The sequence below is a fragment of the Kryptolebias marmoratus genome, linkage group LG17 (genome assembly GCF_001649575.2).
Source record: "Kryptolebias marmoratus isolate JLee-2015 linkage group LG17, ASM164957v2, whole genome shotgun sequence".
Classification (NCBI taxonomy): domain Eukaryota; kingdom Metazoa; phylum Chordata; class Actinopteri; order Cyprinodontiformes; family Rivulidae; genus Kryptolebias; species Kryptolebias marmoratus.
In genome coordinates this window covers 22027695-22042330 of record NC_051446.1, presented here as the reverse complement: position 1 = coordinate 22042330, position 14636 = coordinate 22027695, and the positions used below count along the sequence as shown (strand labels likewise).

The following is a 14636-nucleotide window of genomic DNA, read 5'->3' as shown; positions in this document are numbered from 1 at the left end:
CACTGACCGACGTCATGGCGTCATTGATTTAGTTTAAAAAAAAACGTTGTTTAACTTTCGGTTCTTCCCTCGACTACTCTTGAAAAACAGAAAATAAAACAGCTTCTCATCACAACACCTAATTGGTGTTAGACTGCATGTAATCTGCAGTGGATCAAGTGCATCATATGGGTTTGCAGTGAACTGTTGTAATATTTTTATGCGAGTTTTCTCCACCTGAAGTGGTATTTCGCTTTTATCTAAATAACATTCGGGTTGAATGTTGTTTAGATCATTAATTGTCCAACAACAACCAGTTAATTTAGCAACAAGTCTTTAACTGTGTTTATTCCTCTTATCATGGACAACAAGTCCTGTGAATTTGGAGACATTTGTTCTTTTTTTGCAAAAGTTACCAGGGGAGAACCAATTATTTCAGCTGTCTGAAATAATCGGTTCCCCCTCTAAAACACAGGACAAAAATAATTTACCAACAACTCCTTACCTGTGTTTATTCCTCTGTATTATGATATTATTAGCACATTTTATTTTTAAAAGAATGATGTTTTTTTGGTTTTTTAATGAGAAATATTTGCCCCTCTAAACAATTCTGTTAATAGATAAGTCATTATTTACGGAGACGCAGGGGGAACCGTATCTGATGGGGGAACGCGGCTCGACGTAACAGCAGCAACTCGAGCACATTGCTGCCCCCTATATGTCAGGAGGACAAATAACACCTATTCTGTTCAAATTGCCAACCCACCACAGTGGCGTGTGTGTTGATCAAATTCACCCGCCACTTCAAATATTTACCCGCATTTGGCCGGTGGAGGGTGCTAATTTCCACCCCTGGTCACAGCTAATGTGTATCATTAATGATTTATCTGAGTGGAGGTAGAACCTCCAACAGTAAAAAGGTATTTATAAAAGGTAAAACATGGTATTAAAATAAATATATTTCAGTCATGTTCTAACAAACCTAATACTTTAGTTTATTAGCACTTATTAGCACATTAGCACATGAGAACTTCATGGTATAATCCACTATTTACTGATTTTTCAACTATGGAACCACACAAATAACATTTAGGATATAGATATATGCGTATATGTTGTTTTATATTACTTTGCATTACTTATGCAGACTGCCACTACCATTCAACCCTTAAGACATTATTAAAATCAGTTCTACACCTCATTTGCATGCTCTTCACATGCAGTCTTTTTTTTCCTTTGCAGCCTCTGACCATCTTCCAGAGGTCTCTGACCACCATGCAGATCCAGATCCAGGGCCTGCTGCAGTTCGCCGTGCCTCTCTTTCCTACAGCCGAGGTACTGCCGTGAGGCTGTTTTCAGTGTCGTGTCGGAGGATTGTTCCAAAATAAATAATTGCTGTAGCGTTTTTCCAATGACACGACCTCTCCACACAGAGAGATTTACTGGGTATCCAGCGTTTGCTCAACTCCTCCGAGGCCAGCCTGCATCAGCTCACCGCCCTGCTGGACTGCAGGGGGCTCAACAAGGTTTGCTCGCTAAAGCTTAATTGGCGTTGCCACGTTGCAAACTGTAGGCCAGCTTAAAAGTACGTGTCCGTGCAGGATTTGACATTTAAACTGCGACTAGAAGCAGAGCAGAGCCAGGAAAAACTAAAGGACTGCAAAAATGCATTCCAGCCTCGGCCCCATCTGCACACAGTGTAGTCTCGCTGCTCTTACACTCATGTTCGGTTGAGAAAACAGCAACAAACTAAACAAACGGTGTCATTCTAAAGAGTAAAGATGACCATTAGCTCTTTCATAATGATTTGAGATTTTTGAGAAAGAGTTGATTTAAAAAACTGAAAAACAAAAAAAAAATCTGGCCCTTGTTTAGCTAGCCATTAATCTATTCTTGATGAAGACTTTTGCCTCTTTCTTCACACTTGATGCTCTGACTGATCAGGTCTGATAAAATATCACTTCCAAAATGACATGACTGCCCCTTTAAGTTTAGTTCCTTTCAATAAACTTGTCTTTTAACTCTTGTTTTCGATTATCTGGTATGACCTCAAACAACCCAGTTTGTCTTTTGTTGATATTAATATGAGCCATTTGTCCTCCGTAGGACTACCTGGATGCGATGGTGGGGGTGTGCTACGACGGGGTGGAGGGCGTGCTGTATCTGTGCCTCTTCTCCAGCCTTGCAGCCTGTGCCTTCACTGTAATGCTGTGTGCCATTCCCAGGGCATGGAGACAAATTGCCAGCAGGTCAGGTTGTTGCTGCCCATGTCTTCCTGCCTGAGCGCCCTCGTTTTAGCATTCAGCAAAGAGTGTACTGTTTAAACCAACCCATGCATGTGTATGAATATTTCTTGTACAAATGGCCCCGACTGCTAACCGCAAATGTAAATTCTGCTGTGGTAGCTTGGTGCTGAAGGCGAAATGTTTTCGTCTGTACCGTTTGGAAAAATATCTTGTGGATCGCAGACTGGATTTTAATAAAACATTCAGAAATTGGTCATTAGATGAACATGAACAGTACAACTGATTAACATTTGGAGTCAACCCGAATGAAAATGTCAAAATTGCTGCCGCAGCAGAGCAGTTTTCACAAACACAAAATTGGCTAAATTTGAGTGTGGTAGTAGCTGAGACTCATCCACAATACATACTTTGAGCACTAGCTGATCATGTGAGATCTGTATATGAAGCTTTACCATTAACTCTGTGAGCTAATTATTTGATGAACCACTGGGTAAATTTTAGTAACACATTCAGAAAATAAACATTGGGTTAAAATCTGCAACCCAATTCAGGATGGCCACCATAGCCAACTGACCTTAGAAATCACAGAAATGACTACAACTCAACCAATTTTACATACATTGAGCTAAAAGCTGGTGTAATATTAGTTGAACATCATCCCAAGACTTACTTTGAGTGCATCACATTGGGCAGTATCGTTGGCGTTAACTGTTGGAGTCCAGGTGTGACCAAAATGAGATGATCTCTGTCTAAACCCTGGAGTGAAAGGTGGCAGGCGATAAGCTCTCCTCCAAGGTCTCTCATTGAGTGTAAAGTTTTTCCTCTCCTTAAATAATTCATCTGCCACATTCAGAGAACGAGATTATGATGACATTGACGAGGAGGACCCGTTCAACCCACGAGCGAGAAGGATGGGCTCCCAGAACCCCAACCACACCAACATGCACAGCTTCTGCAGCTACAGCAGCAGCATGGGCAGCCAGACCAGCCTGCACCCGCCCGCCCCCGCCGTCTCCAACGCCCCCATGCCTGAGTACATGTGAGTGGGAGACGAGCATCGCAGCTTCATTCATTCATTTATGAGCTCAGTTTAAAGCGTTTAAGTTGCCGTTCTTCTTGCAGGAACCAAACGGCTCTTTTTGGAGGAAACCCGCGGTACGAAAACGTGCCTCTGATAGGACGAGGCTCCCCGCCGCCCTCGGTGCGTTGGGTCCCAGAAATAAAGTCCTTCAAATAAAGTTACTTCTCTTAAAGCTTAAACATGCAGCCTTTTATTACCTCTGAAGTTTGCAGTTTTGCAGATTACTTTCTTTTTTTAATACTAACCTTCACATCACGGAAATGTAAAGTCCACCTTTTCTTTTTCTTTTCTTGGAAACCTCATTGCATTTAGCAAGTCACCGTGCCTTTCTCTGCTGACTTGTAGTGCCAAAGCAAAGAGAGAAGAGTTAATGTTGTAATATTTAATTTAGCTGGAACACTATTTAACCTCTCAGGCTCCTTTTTTTTCCAGACAAGATGCAGGTTTCAACTATTTGACTGTTGTCACAAAAGATTCTTTACACACTGCTGGGCTGCTTGTCCCTTGCTGTCACAGGGATAAGAATAGAAACGTTTTGAATTAAATTTTCATTAGGCCCAGCCTTTTAAACACATCCAGGTAGCTGCATTGGTAAATGCCTGTCAGAGTAGCATTTAGTTGAAGGATATACACACATAAAACCTCTTTTTTTTCTTATTGAGTTTGTTGGTGTATGAAAAGGTTTAGCTGTATGTATAAGTTTATGCATTGTTAGTATTAAATTGTAGTTCTAACTACACATAAAACAGAATATGTAATTAGTTTTTGTTGTTAATGAACACCAGCAGGTGATGCATATTCAAAGTCTGCTCCATGACTACAACTGTGCAGCATCATGCAGCCATTTTCAGCTAACAGCTTCTTTTATGTATGTTTTTTATTTGTTTGTTTGTCATGTATGTGTTTGTATCTTTTATTTCTGTTTCCCTCTTTTCTTTTATCAACTTTTGGAGATATACTCTCAGCCGTATAGACATCGAGTAAGTCTTTTTTTTGCTTCTCCTCAGGATTAACTCTCCCTTCCTTTTCCTCTGTTGTACAGTATCTTCACTTCATATCATTTTGGTTCCTGTGCAGTTTTTTTCCTGTTCGGCATGGCTCTCAACCCCAAAACCTGCTGTCCTCATTTCAGACATTGTTTCCCCTCATATCAAAGGTTTTGTCTGCCCCCTGGTGTTCACAGGGTGGTACTGTGGTTTGTCCTCTCAGGTAGCTCCCACTATGCATGCAGCAGTCTTCTTCCAGTCACTCAAACCTGCAGCTTGTGCTGCAGGCAGAATTTTTAATGGCTGTAAAAAATATTATATCTGAGACGTGTTCATGAATGGAAGGGGTTGATTTTGAAAGTAATATTCCACTGAAATTAAAGAACTGTACATCTCCCACTGCCTGTCATGTCGGAGGTTTAGACTAAGATCTGAGAAATGTTAGAATAATGTTAATTTTGTGACTGAATCTCAGTCACGTGAGAGTTTATTTCAACATCTATAAAACTGATTGAGTTATAGACATTTTATAGGCTAATGTGGATTGACTGTGGCAGCCTTCTTGAATTAGACTGACCCCAAATGTTATCCAGGTGTCGGTGCTCATCCTGTGGTTAATTTCTGCAAGTTTCATCAGAATTTATCAAGCAATTTATGAGAATTTTTGATAACAAACAGGGTTGACTCCAACAGCTAATGCTAAACATTGAAGCCAGGAGTTTGTACAATAAGTAGCACTTAGAGAGTATTCTGTATGACTCTCAGCTACTACCACACCAAATCTTTACACAATATTTGTAAAAAAACAAAAAAAAAATGATGGAATTATTGTAATTTCTGTGTTTTCTGAAATTAGTTGCTTGCGGCGGCTTGACTCCAAATAACTAATGTCAAAATATGAAACAAAGATCAATCTGTTAGTGCTCAGAATGTGTGTTGGGAGTGACTCTCAGCCACTACCACACCAAATTTTAGCTCAATATCTGTAAAACTGACTGAGTTACAGACATTTGAGTGGTTTTAATATGGCTCTAAAAGTTAATCAGTCGTAGATGTTTATTCTATGATTCCTTTCTTTAAGTTTCATTTAAATTTGTTTAATATTTCACGAGTTATTGTGGTTACCCTCACTCACGCACACACTTAGTCGCAGCCAAAAACACAGTCTGCCTTCGCCTTTCAGCAGCAAGAGATAAAGTGTGAGCATAAATTTTATTCTCAAAGGATAAATTTTCAGTGGACTATTCCTTTTTGTTGTTTTAAATGATTACTGTGCTCAGTCCGTACTGTAGATGAACCCACAAAATGGCTGTTTAATCATCTCTGTATGTCTGTTTGTCTTTCCTCCACAGTACTCCCCCACTATGAGGGCCACCTACCTGTCCATGACCGAAGAACAGAGTAGACACTTTGGAAGCGACTTCCAAGCATAGACTTCTTTACTTGTTCAAGGTGGGAAGCAGCGTCACTTTCCCTCAAAAAAAAAAGCAGGACTTTGTGGCTGTCAGAAGCGTCACAAAGACAAAATCCAGTCAGTCCAGAAGTCCAGCCTGTGCACTTCCAGGTCGACAGGAAAAAAAACGCAACAAAAACAAAACATTTGTACTGTTCTTTTCAGTATTTAAAGCTTCTAGCTGACACATCTGCCTCTTCGGATAGTCTGGTCATTTTTGGAGTAATGTTCTGTCAGATAGTTGGCACGGAGTCTTCCTCCAGGCGAGTCAAACGATGGCCGACGGTGCTGACTCTATGAGCTCGATAAATGAAAACAAACAGGCCTTTGTTTGGCTCCATGCTCAAAGACTGATATCTCTGCTGAAAAGGTACTAAATACTGAGAACTATCTGACAGATCATCGCTTCTAAAACGCCCAAACTGTAACTTTAAAGAACTTGCTTAACTTTTTTTTTAACCCGCTCAGCTTTTCTTGTGTTAAATGGCACAAAAATGTGAAAAATCTCAGTATTTTACTGTAAAACGGTTTTTCTGCTCGTCCCTCTTCCAAGCTTTGTGGATTCCTTCTCACGATTTACATTCAGGTCTCCAAAGATTAAAATGTGAACACGACACGTTTCCTACATGTTGGATATTTCTGAAGCACAAACCGAGCACTGACAGCACACTGAGGGAGGGAACGGTGAAGAACAATTTATCTGGAATTCTCACACAGAAGAGGAGCTTTACGAGACCACAGCTTCTGTAAATAAACTGTACAAAACAGACTGTTGTTTAATTTCATTTAGATTTGTTCAAATTTTGTGCCCTTTTTTAAAAAAAAAAAAAATTCTAGTTTTGTGTGGCAGTGTCACATAAAATCACATAAAATCACTTTTATTTTGTATTTTGCAGCAGCTCATTCATTCTAATCCAACCAAAACGAACAAATCTGTTGTTTCTGTCAGAACTTGGGAAGCTGTGATGTTTTAGCTATGATTAATAACATTCTGGTCCCTTTTTTTTCTAAATCAAGCTTTCCAAACAGCACTTTTTAAAAATAATTAACAATATGTTTTTTTTCTTTTAAGATTTTATTTCCATGCAGTGTTAATTATTAATATTTTTTTAGCATGTTACACTGTAAAGGCACTGAAAGCGGTGCTTTATTTTGTGTGTGACCCGAAACCGAAGGGTCTAAATGTGAGTTGAATAAACCAGCTTTGAATACAAATCAATGAGTTTTTATTTATTTTTTGTGAAAACACTTGGATTTGATCATTTTAGGCACTTTTAGCTTCTATTTTTAGTTTAGGTATAAAGACTTAAAAACTCTTGTCTAAAAGCAATAAATAAATGTGACCACATTTTATTTTAGATGTATTTTAGTCGTTCTCAGTGCTACCAAACAAATTTAATTTATTTTTTTGTTTATCTTGGCGCTCTACATTTGGTTAGCCATCAGTGTAGACAACCACAAAGATGATAAATATATATTTTTTATTAAGCGTTTTAGGTGTTTTTCCTTAGAAACTATTGTTTGCTGTGAGTTTAATTTGATTTAACGGCTGATTTAGTTTTATCCAGCAGATGTCAGCATAGTGTCACCAAAAAAACCTGCTCAGGCTCTTCCTGTTAGCTGACACGTTTTAGATCTAAACCATAAAGTGACTGTATATAAAAGTATAACTTTTTTTATTTTGTATAATTAAACAAACAGTAATGATAAGAAATAAAAGGTATGTTTAACTGTGACTGTTTTCTGTCTTCAAATTGTTGATGTTACAACAAATTGTACAACCCATCTCCTTGCTCACTAACATCTTACAGAACTACAGTAAGGAAAGAATATTATGTAAGGTTTTTTTTTTTTATGAAGGATGACATTTTAACTTTTTAATCTACCTAAAATAGTATAGAAACCCATTTCTGCCACTTTGATGAAAACAAAACATCCTCTAAGCCATAAGTTTGACATCCTAAGTCATAATTACGAGATGCTAAGTTTTTATACTGTGCCCTGAGATGACTTGTTGTGAACTGCTGCTATATAAATAAACTTAACTGAATTAAGTCAAAATTATGGAGACGCTAAGTCACAATTATAGATATGTCAGTTATGAGAGAAGTCATAATTATGAGATGCTAATTATGATATACTAAGTCATAATTATGAAATGATATCTAATTACAAGTTGCTAAGTCATAATAATGAGACACCTCAGTTATGAGAGAAGTCATAATTTTGAGATTGTATGTTATAGTGATGAGATGCTGTCATAATAAAAAGATGCTAAGTCATAATCTGGAGATTTTATCTAATATCTTGACTTGGAGGAACTTTATTTTCCCTCAGAGTGGCAGAAATGGGTTTTCATAGTAAGCATTTAAACAAAAAAATTGACACAACAGTTTTCTGTGATTCTTTAGATTAAGCCATGATAGTTAATTTAGCTGTCTTTTTAATATTTTTATGGAAAACTTCAGCTTGGAAAATAAGATAAATAATGTATGTTTTGGTTGTGTTTAAAAAAAAAAAGGGGGTCAGTGTGGTCGGTGTTTTATTTTACAATCGGAAGTGGGCTATGATTGTTTACAGTAGCTGCCTTGCTAACGCCGCGAGCGAAGCGAACGCGCGCTGCTGCAGGTCTCCAGGGACAACGCGCGCGCGCGTGCGCAAACAAAAAAACACACACACAAGCACGCGCAGGTAAAAACGAAAATTGCAGCGGCGGAGAGGAGCAGGGAGGACACAGGACACAGAGGACAGGACAGGACAGGACAGGACACGGGGAAGTACCGTCACCTGTCTTGTTTTTTTTGTTTTTTGTTTTTTCGTGACGGAGGCGGATGAATTTTTACTCTCGTGTTTCCGAAGCTGCTGCGTGGAGCGCCCACAGAGACAGGGCAGCTGTCCGTAAACTAAACAAACAAGAAAAAACGACAAGGTTGTAGGCTTGTTAAAATAAAAAAATAAATAAAAAGTAAAAGGGGCACACTTAGGTGGTAGAGAAGCAGGACACCTCTTGAATAATGAACTACAGTCAGAAAGTGAGCGCTGANGGGGGGGGGCAGCAGACGTCAGTTGTCAGCCGTGGATGGGAGCTTTTTAGGGGCAGGTGGATGCAGGAGCGGGATGGTCCAGCGTTCGGTCCGCTGCTGATGCTCGTCCCCCTTCATCTGGACTCATTTGGACCATGAAGGACACGGGAGACTCCAAAGACCAGCAGCTGACTGTGAGTTTGACATTTTAATGCTGTTAACCTGAGCTGGGACATCTTTAGGAGGTGCATTAGTTAGAAGCTGTTTGGCAGAGAGGTCAACACTCTGAACACTAAATACAGCTCAGATTAATTAAATAATAATAATTATAATTGTGTTTTCTATGCACCATTTGACCTCTAATTCAGTGTTTTATTTTCTCATGAAAGCAATCCAAGTCAATACAAACACATTTCTCCAGTGTTTACCAGCTCTGCCATAGACATAGATTACGTTAAATCACATTCAGTCCACATAAAACACAATTATCTCTGATCTCGGAGCAAAACAGACTTTCAGCATCCGAGATCAGAGCTACGCAATGTCCCAAACATCAGCATAATAAAGAGGGAGATCTTATTACCAAACTGCATTTACAGCAGATCTGCGTCTCAGTTCTCATTAAAAAAGGCAGAGAGCGCGGGAGAATTTGGTCATAAATTCAGTATAATACAGATTTTGTCAGCCATTCTTCGCAATAAATCTGCATTCACCCAAATCCAACACTGTGTTCAACTGATAAATTAAAGGAGAAATGTTTATGAATGATATAAAAAGTTATGATCAGACTGAGAGCTTAAAGCACTTCTGTTTGCCCTAATGGCTGACAGGTTTGTGGGGTTTTGAAGGGGAGAGGGGGAGGGCTTAATAACTAATTTATTTTTATTTCTTCTGCTCTGATCACAGAAGACAGGAATTAATGCTTCAATAATCTGATAAACTACAGGAACCTAAGAAAGAAACACGTCTTAGTTCAGTCAAAAGAAACATTCCTGCTCCTTTTCACACTAAAGAAGACAGTTAACTCTAATTCTTAGTATAATCAGAATAAGTTCCCACGTATTTCTGTTGTGTTTCTGTCATGGTTATAAATATAAATATTGTTGACCTCCATGTTAGTTTTAGTTAAAGCTACAAAGAACCACAGGTTGAAGACCCCTGTGTTAGTTAAAACTTAACTTCTGAAGAACTAGATAACATAAATCACCTTTTATTAACCAAAATGCAAACTGAACAGAAAACAGAATTATAATATCAGATTCTTCACTGTTTAAATATAAGAAATAAAGTTTTAAAAGGCTGGAATATAGAAATTCAACCCTCCCTTTTTTGGAGGATCCAAGTTTTAATTAGGCTGGGTCCAGCCTTTCCTTCCATCCCACATAATTCAAACCATTATCTAATTTTAACTTTAATAAACTTAATAAAGTCTGTTATTATAATAGCGAGCTGGAAGCCACCTTCATCACATCAGAGGCTCAATAAGAAGAAGATGAATGTGTCCGCTACTTTGTTCCTCCTATTTTCTTCCTGTAGTTATTTTAGTATTATGTGTTTTTTTTCATTACGTCTCCTAATAGCATCCGCTGTTGGTATTATACGTTCAATTTCCCCTCGCACAGCCTGCCAAAACGTGTTCTGCTGCACACACCTAAATTATTGAAGTGGCACTTTCAGCTGCCTTGGTCTCTCTTGTCCAGCGTGTAATAAACCTACAAGGTGCTGACAGAGGAGCGACCTTATTATTGCCATCTGGTGCCGTTGTGAAACTGAGTTAGGTCAGAAATACTACGATTGTTAAAAGGAACGTGGTCAAAATTCAGAGTACACTTATTTCTCCTTATTGCAGGCGCATTTGATTGTTTTGATCAACCCACCTCATTCTGTTAGTATCTAGTTTTATTAATATTAAAAGCCATTTACCTTGGAATATTTTAGTGGAAATGGATCAGCTCGGAGCTATTCATTGTTCATAATTTACACCCTGCAGCTGCAGGTGGCTTTTATTCGAAACAATTTTCACAAAGTGCCTTTTTGAACCCGGCTAACTGCTCCAGGCGCTCTGCGGCACAAGCCACAGTCACACGTGTAGTTTCTTATTTTATAAAATACTTTTATCACATATTTCTATCTGCTGCAAGCAGATGAGGGCAACTAGTTTTCAGTTCATTTGATCTGTTTTCTGTGAGGCTGGGTATTAAACAGAAAAAGAAAATGTTAAAATGAAACTAATGTGCACCATTTTCCTTTGGAAACTTTCAAAAGGGATAAGCTAGGAAGAAATACATATGATTGGTTCTCATTATCAAGCTGTATAGGATAAAATTCTGTATTATTTGACATTTGAAACAGTGCTCAGTTGTTTTTTTGTATTACTTTAAGAAACTGGGCTATTATGAAACTCTTTTTGTGTAACATGCTGGCATCTTTTGTTACGTTTCCTTTTTTTGTTGGTAATTTATGCATTCTGCTGAAGGAACATCCATGATGAAATCTAGGGACAATATTTAAGACTTCACAAAGCTCCTTCCAGGGCACTGAAAAGATTCCTCACCTGTTCTGCTTTCCTATAACATGATGCTTAAAAGCTAAACGAGTTCCCTTTTTATAACTCAGAGAAGCTCACGCTCCACAGTCAACAAATAAGGCAGTTTTTTTTTCTTGCATCAAGATTTCATTAAGCTATGAGCAATTTTAACATGCAGAAATCAGAATGTTTCTATCCTCAAGTGTAATATCAGGCAAATGAACTCTGACTCAGACGTGATTTTTATAGATGGACAAGAAGGATCGTGCTCTAGTGTTATTGTTTCCCATCAAGGCAGAGGTGGAGTTTTTCCACCTCTACATTCACTAAATTCGTGTTCTCTGCATTGATGAAATTCAAGGCTGAATGGATGTGTGCCGTTTGTTGCAGGTTGCCTTGAGGATCCGACCCCTCAGCGATGCCGAGCAGGAGGAGGGGGCCACCATTGTGGCCCACAGAGTGGACGACCAGGTGAGCCGGCCGTCCCTTTCTGCGCTTATCTCTGTGTGCGCTCGGGTGACTGATGGGGTCAGTTTGTGTTTGTGTGGGAGAAAGCTGTTGTCTTTGTTTTCATATCCTTCCTGCCTGTCACGAGCCTGCAGAGATAAGGTATCTGTGGGGCCCTCGGTGATGGCAGCAGCTCTTTTTAAAACTTGTTTGTAAAGCTCAAATGTCACATTTAATTTGTGAGTGGATGCCGGATGAGTCAGAGCCGAGTGTGACCTTTATAACAATTGGAAAGAAGGAAATCAGTCTATAAGCTAACATGTGAAAGCTTTGCAGCAATGGATGGTTGAGGTTATTTCCATGTCAACAACTGCAGAAATCTGGAGGACTTCTAATGTTTCACATTAATGCTGATGACAGTTCAGCACATTTGCCGAACATAAACAGAAAGTTGATGTCTTAGGAGCAACTGGTAATTATTTTTTGTTATGATTAATTTCGCTAGGAGAGAATATTATTCACCAATTATGACTAATAGGATGCCGCATAATAAGAATTAGAGATTAGATGTTATTAGGTGAGGTAATTCAACATCATTACCTGCTATAAAATCAGACATTTTGTTTTATTCAAATAAATCTATAACTAGATTTTTGCTCCAGTATTTGTTGTTGCACTTCTTTTTTTATCTTTCTTGTGAACTAAATGAGCAAATACATTCTAAGAAAGTCAGTCAAAAATTAAAAAAGGTGTACATAATGCACTGAAACAAACAGCAGATCCTATATGTATTTACGCAGGTTGTTATGGTGTGATCTGAGAGGAAAGTACCATATGCGCGAGCTCCACGAGGGCCGTATTTACCACTAGCTTTTTACTTTCAACTGGTCCCCCTTGGAGACCATTTAGCAAGATGTGGAATGATGATGAAGGCACTGCAGGCTAATGAGCATCGTGACTGAGAACCTGCAGAGGTGTTTCCTCACTCAGCGGAGGCTCATTTAAACATTTGTGTGCCTGCTGGTGGTGGGCAGCTTTTCTTAACCAAGACAACGTCAAAAAAAGTAGAAAGAACTCCGAGTGACGCAGCTTTCTTTTGTTGTAAGTGACAAGTGGTGGATGAAGGGCTGTTGTGTTTGTTGAAGGGTGTGAATATTTGTGGGTTTTTCTTGTTTTTTTGATGGAAGTTATTGAAAAGAACTTCTAGAAGCAGCTAATCCACCACACTGAGATCTGACTTGTTTATCAGAAGACGTAATTTAATTATACCTTAGGTACAACATCAGCACTTCTGTCTGCCATGACATCATTAAAACAAGCTTGGACTCAGGGGGATTAGAGCATAACAACAGGAAGGTAGTTATGGTGCCGACACAGCCCCCATAAGGTTTTGTTATTGTCTCCACCTCGACTAAAACTCAGCTAGAAAACACACTCCGTGTCTTCAGTGCGACTCGCTGTGTTGTGTTGATTTTATTCCCAAAAAGCGCAGTGTTTGGTGTAGCTTGTCTGCAGAGATCTCAGGTCGTTCGGTCTGTGACGGGTTATATCAGGTCCACTCAGGCACGTTTACTGTAACGGATTACTGGAGCTTAAAATGCCCACTTGTTATTGTGACTGAAGGATTTAGGGAATCTTGTTTTTTTTTTTACCTACAGGTTTATCTGGGCTGTCCTCACCTGAATAGCGAGGTTGGTGAGGGAGTTCACACCGACGTAAGGATGCTGCGGATTCTAGTTCTGTAGGAAGCCGAGTCTGTTTACCGCCTCCACAGATAAAACTCTTAAACAGATAGAACCATGCAAACAATACACACAATTTCTCAAACAAACTGTACCTTTCTAAACACGAGCTCTAACTTATAAGACTCATGTAGTAATTACTTTGTTTGTGAGACAGTGGACATGTGAGGACCATATGGCTCAGACAGATTAGGCTACTGATGGCTGACTTGGCTGACTGGATGGGAGTAGCCAGATCTGGCAGTCCTGGCAGAAAGCAGACTACTCAAAGCTGGCTAAGTCTGTGGAGATGAGCTCATGGGATTGGTTTTAGCTCAGGTTAAACCCTCTGCCACCTGCTCTTTATTGTTCTCTCCTCACTGGACAAGCTGAAGGCATCTTATCCTCAATGGGTTTGAGGTAGAAGTACACTGGTTAGAACTGCTGGTGAGGCGGCTTACGAATAAGATGACTCAGATCGTATCATAAAAGAGTCAGAATTATAACAGTCAGGTCAGATTAAACCTTTAATGCTCCTATCTAAAAATATTCAGCTGCAGATTTACACCAAGGTCCGAAACTTTATTTTGACACTTTAGTATTTATAAAAACTCACTGGTAGTAAACAGGTAGTTTGTGTTTACTTTCTAAATGGTTCTCTTGAGAACAAACTTAGCTTTGGTCTTTGAAGACTCAGACGGCATTTTCTTTTCACCTTAATTATAAAAGGCCACAAGAGGTGAGAGGTCGCGCCTTAAGAGGCTGACAGCAGAGCTAACTTTGGCCTTTTCGAGATATAGATAGTCCCTCAGCCCTGTGAATGAGACACCTGATCAGACCGGGGTATCCCACTACCAGTTGTGCTCAAATGACAAAAAAAATACACTTTTTTCTGGCCTCATAGCTTTTTTTCTGTTTAGGTTGGTGAAAAGTAGCTTCTATCTATTTGTCATCAGTACTCTAATAAAGCATGTTTTTTTTTCAGACATATGTAGATGTAAGAACGATGCTTTTAAATGTTTCTGCTCGTTTTGTGAAAGAAGCGTTGTACTTGCACCTCAGACTTGTTAATCATGTTTTCAGCAGGACTCGTCTGTCCATGTCGCCCACCGAGGGGAATGCTTTATCGTGAGACCTCGTCTCCATGGAGACGCCTAGACAAAGCCAGGGTCA

The 14636-nt window shown here is 39.2% G+C and overlaps 2 protein-coding genes across 4 annotated transcripts in view; both read left to right on the top strand.

Moving 5' to 3' along the window:
* Nucleotides 1–6960, top strand: part of ttyh2 (tweety family member 2) — a 57767-nt gene extending 50807 nt beyond the window's left edge. The window contains exons 9-15 of one of the 2 annotated variants that reach the window (XM_017439512.3): nt 1222–1314; nt 1413–1505; nt 2086–2228; nt 3079–3264; nt 3348–3426; nt 4260–4286; nt 5645–6960. In XM_017439512.3, the coding sequence (XP_017295001.1) occupies nt 1222–1314; nt 1413–1505; nt 2086–2228; nt 3079–3264; nt 3348–3426; nt 4260–4286; nt 5645–5725 (702 nt within the window). In that variant the 3' untranslated portion in view covers nt 5726–6960. The remainder of the gene's footprint in view (nt 1–1221; nt 1315–1412; nt 1506–2085; nt 2229–3078; nt 3265–3347; nt 3427–4259; nt 4287–5644) is intronic. The other variant, XM_017439521.3, reaches the window with a different exon arrangement.
* A 1835-nt stretch (nt 6961–8795) lies between these two features.
* Nucleotides 8796–14636, top strand: part of kif19 (kinesin family member 19) — a 33160-nt gene continuing 27319 nt past the window's right edge. Inside the window, exons 1-2 of one of the 2 annotated variants that reach the window (XM_017433725.3) lie at nt 8796–8962; nt 11686–11766. In XM_017433725.3, the coding sequence (XP_017289214.1) occupies nt 8924–8962; nt 11686–11766 (120 nt within the window). In that variant the 5' untranslated portion in view covers nt 8796–8923. The remainder of the gene's footprint in view (nt 8963–11685; nt 11767–14636) is intronic. The other variant, XM_017433717.3, reaches the window with a different exon arrangement.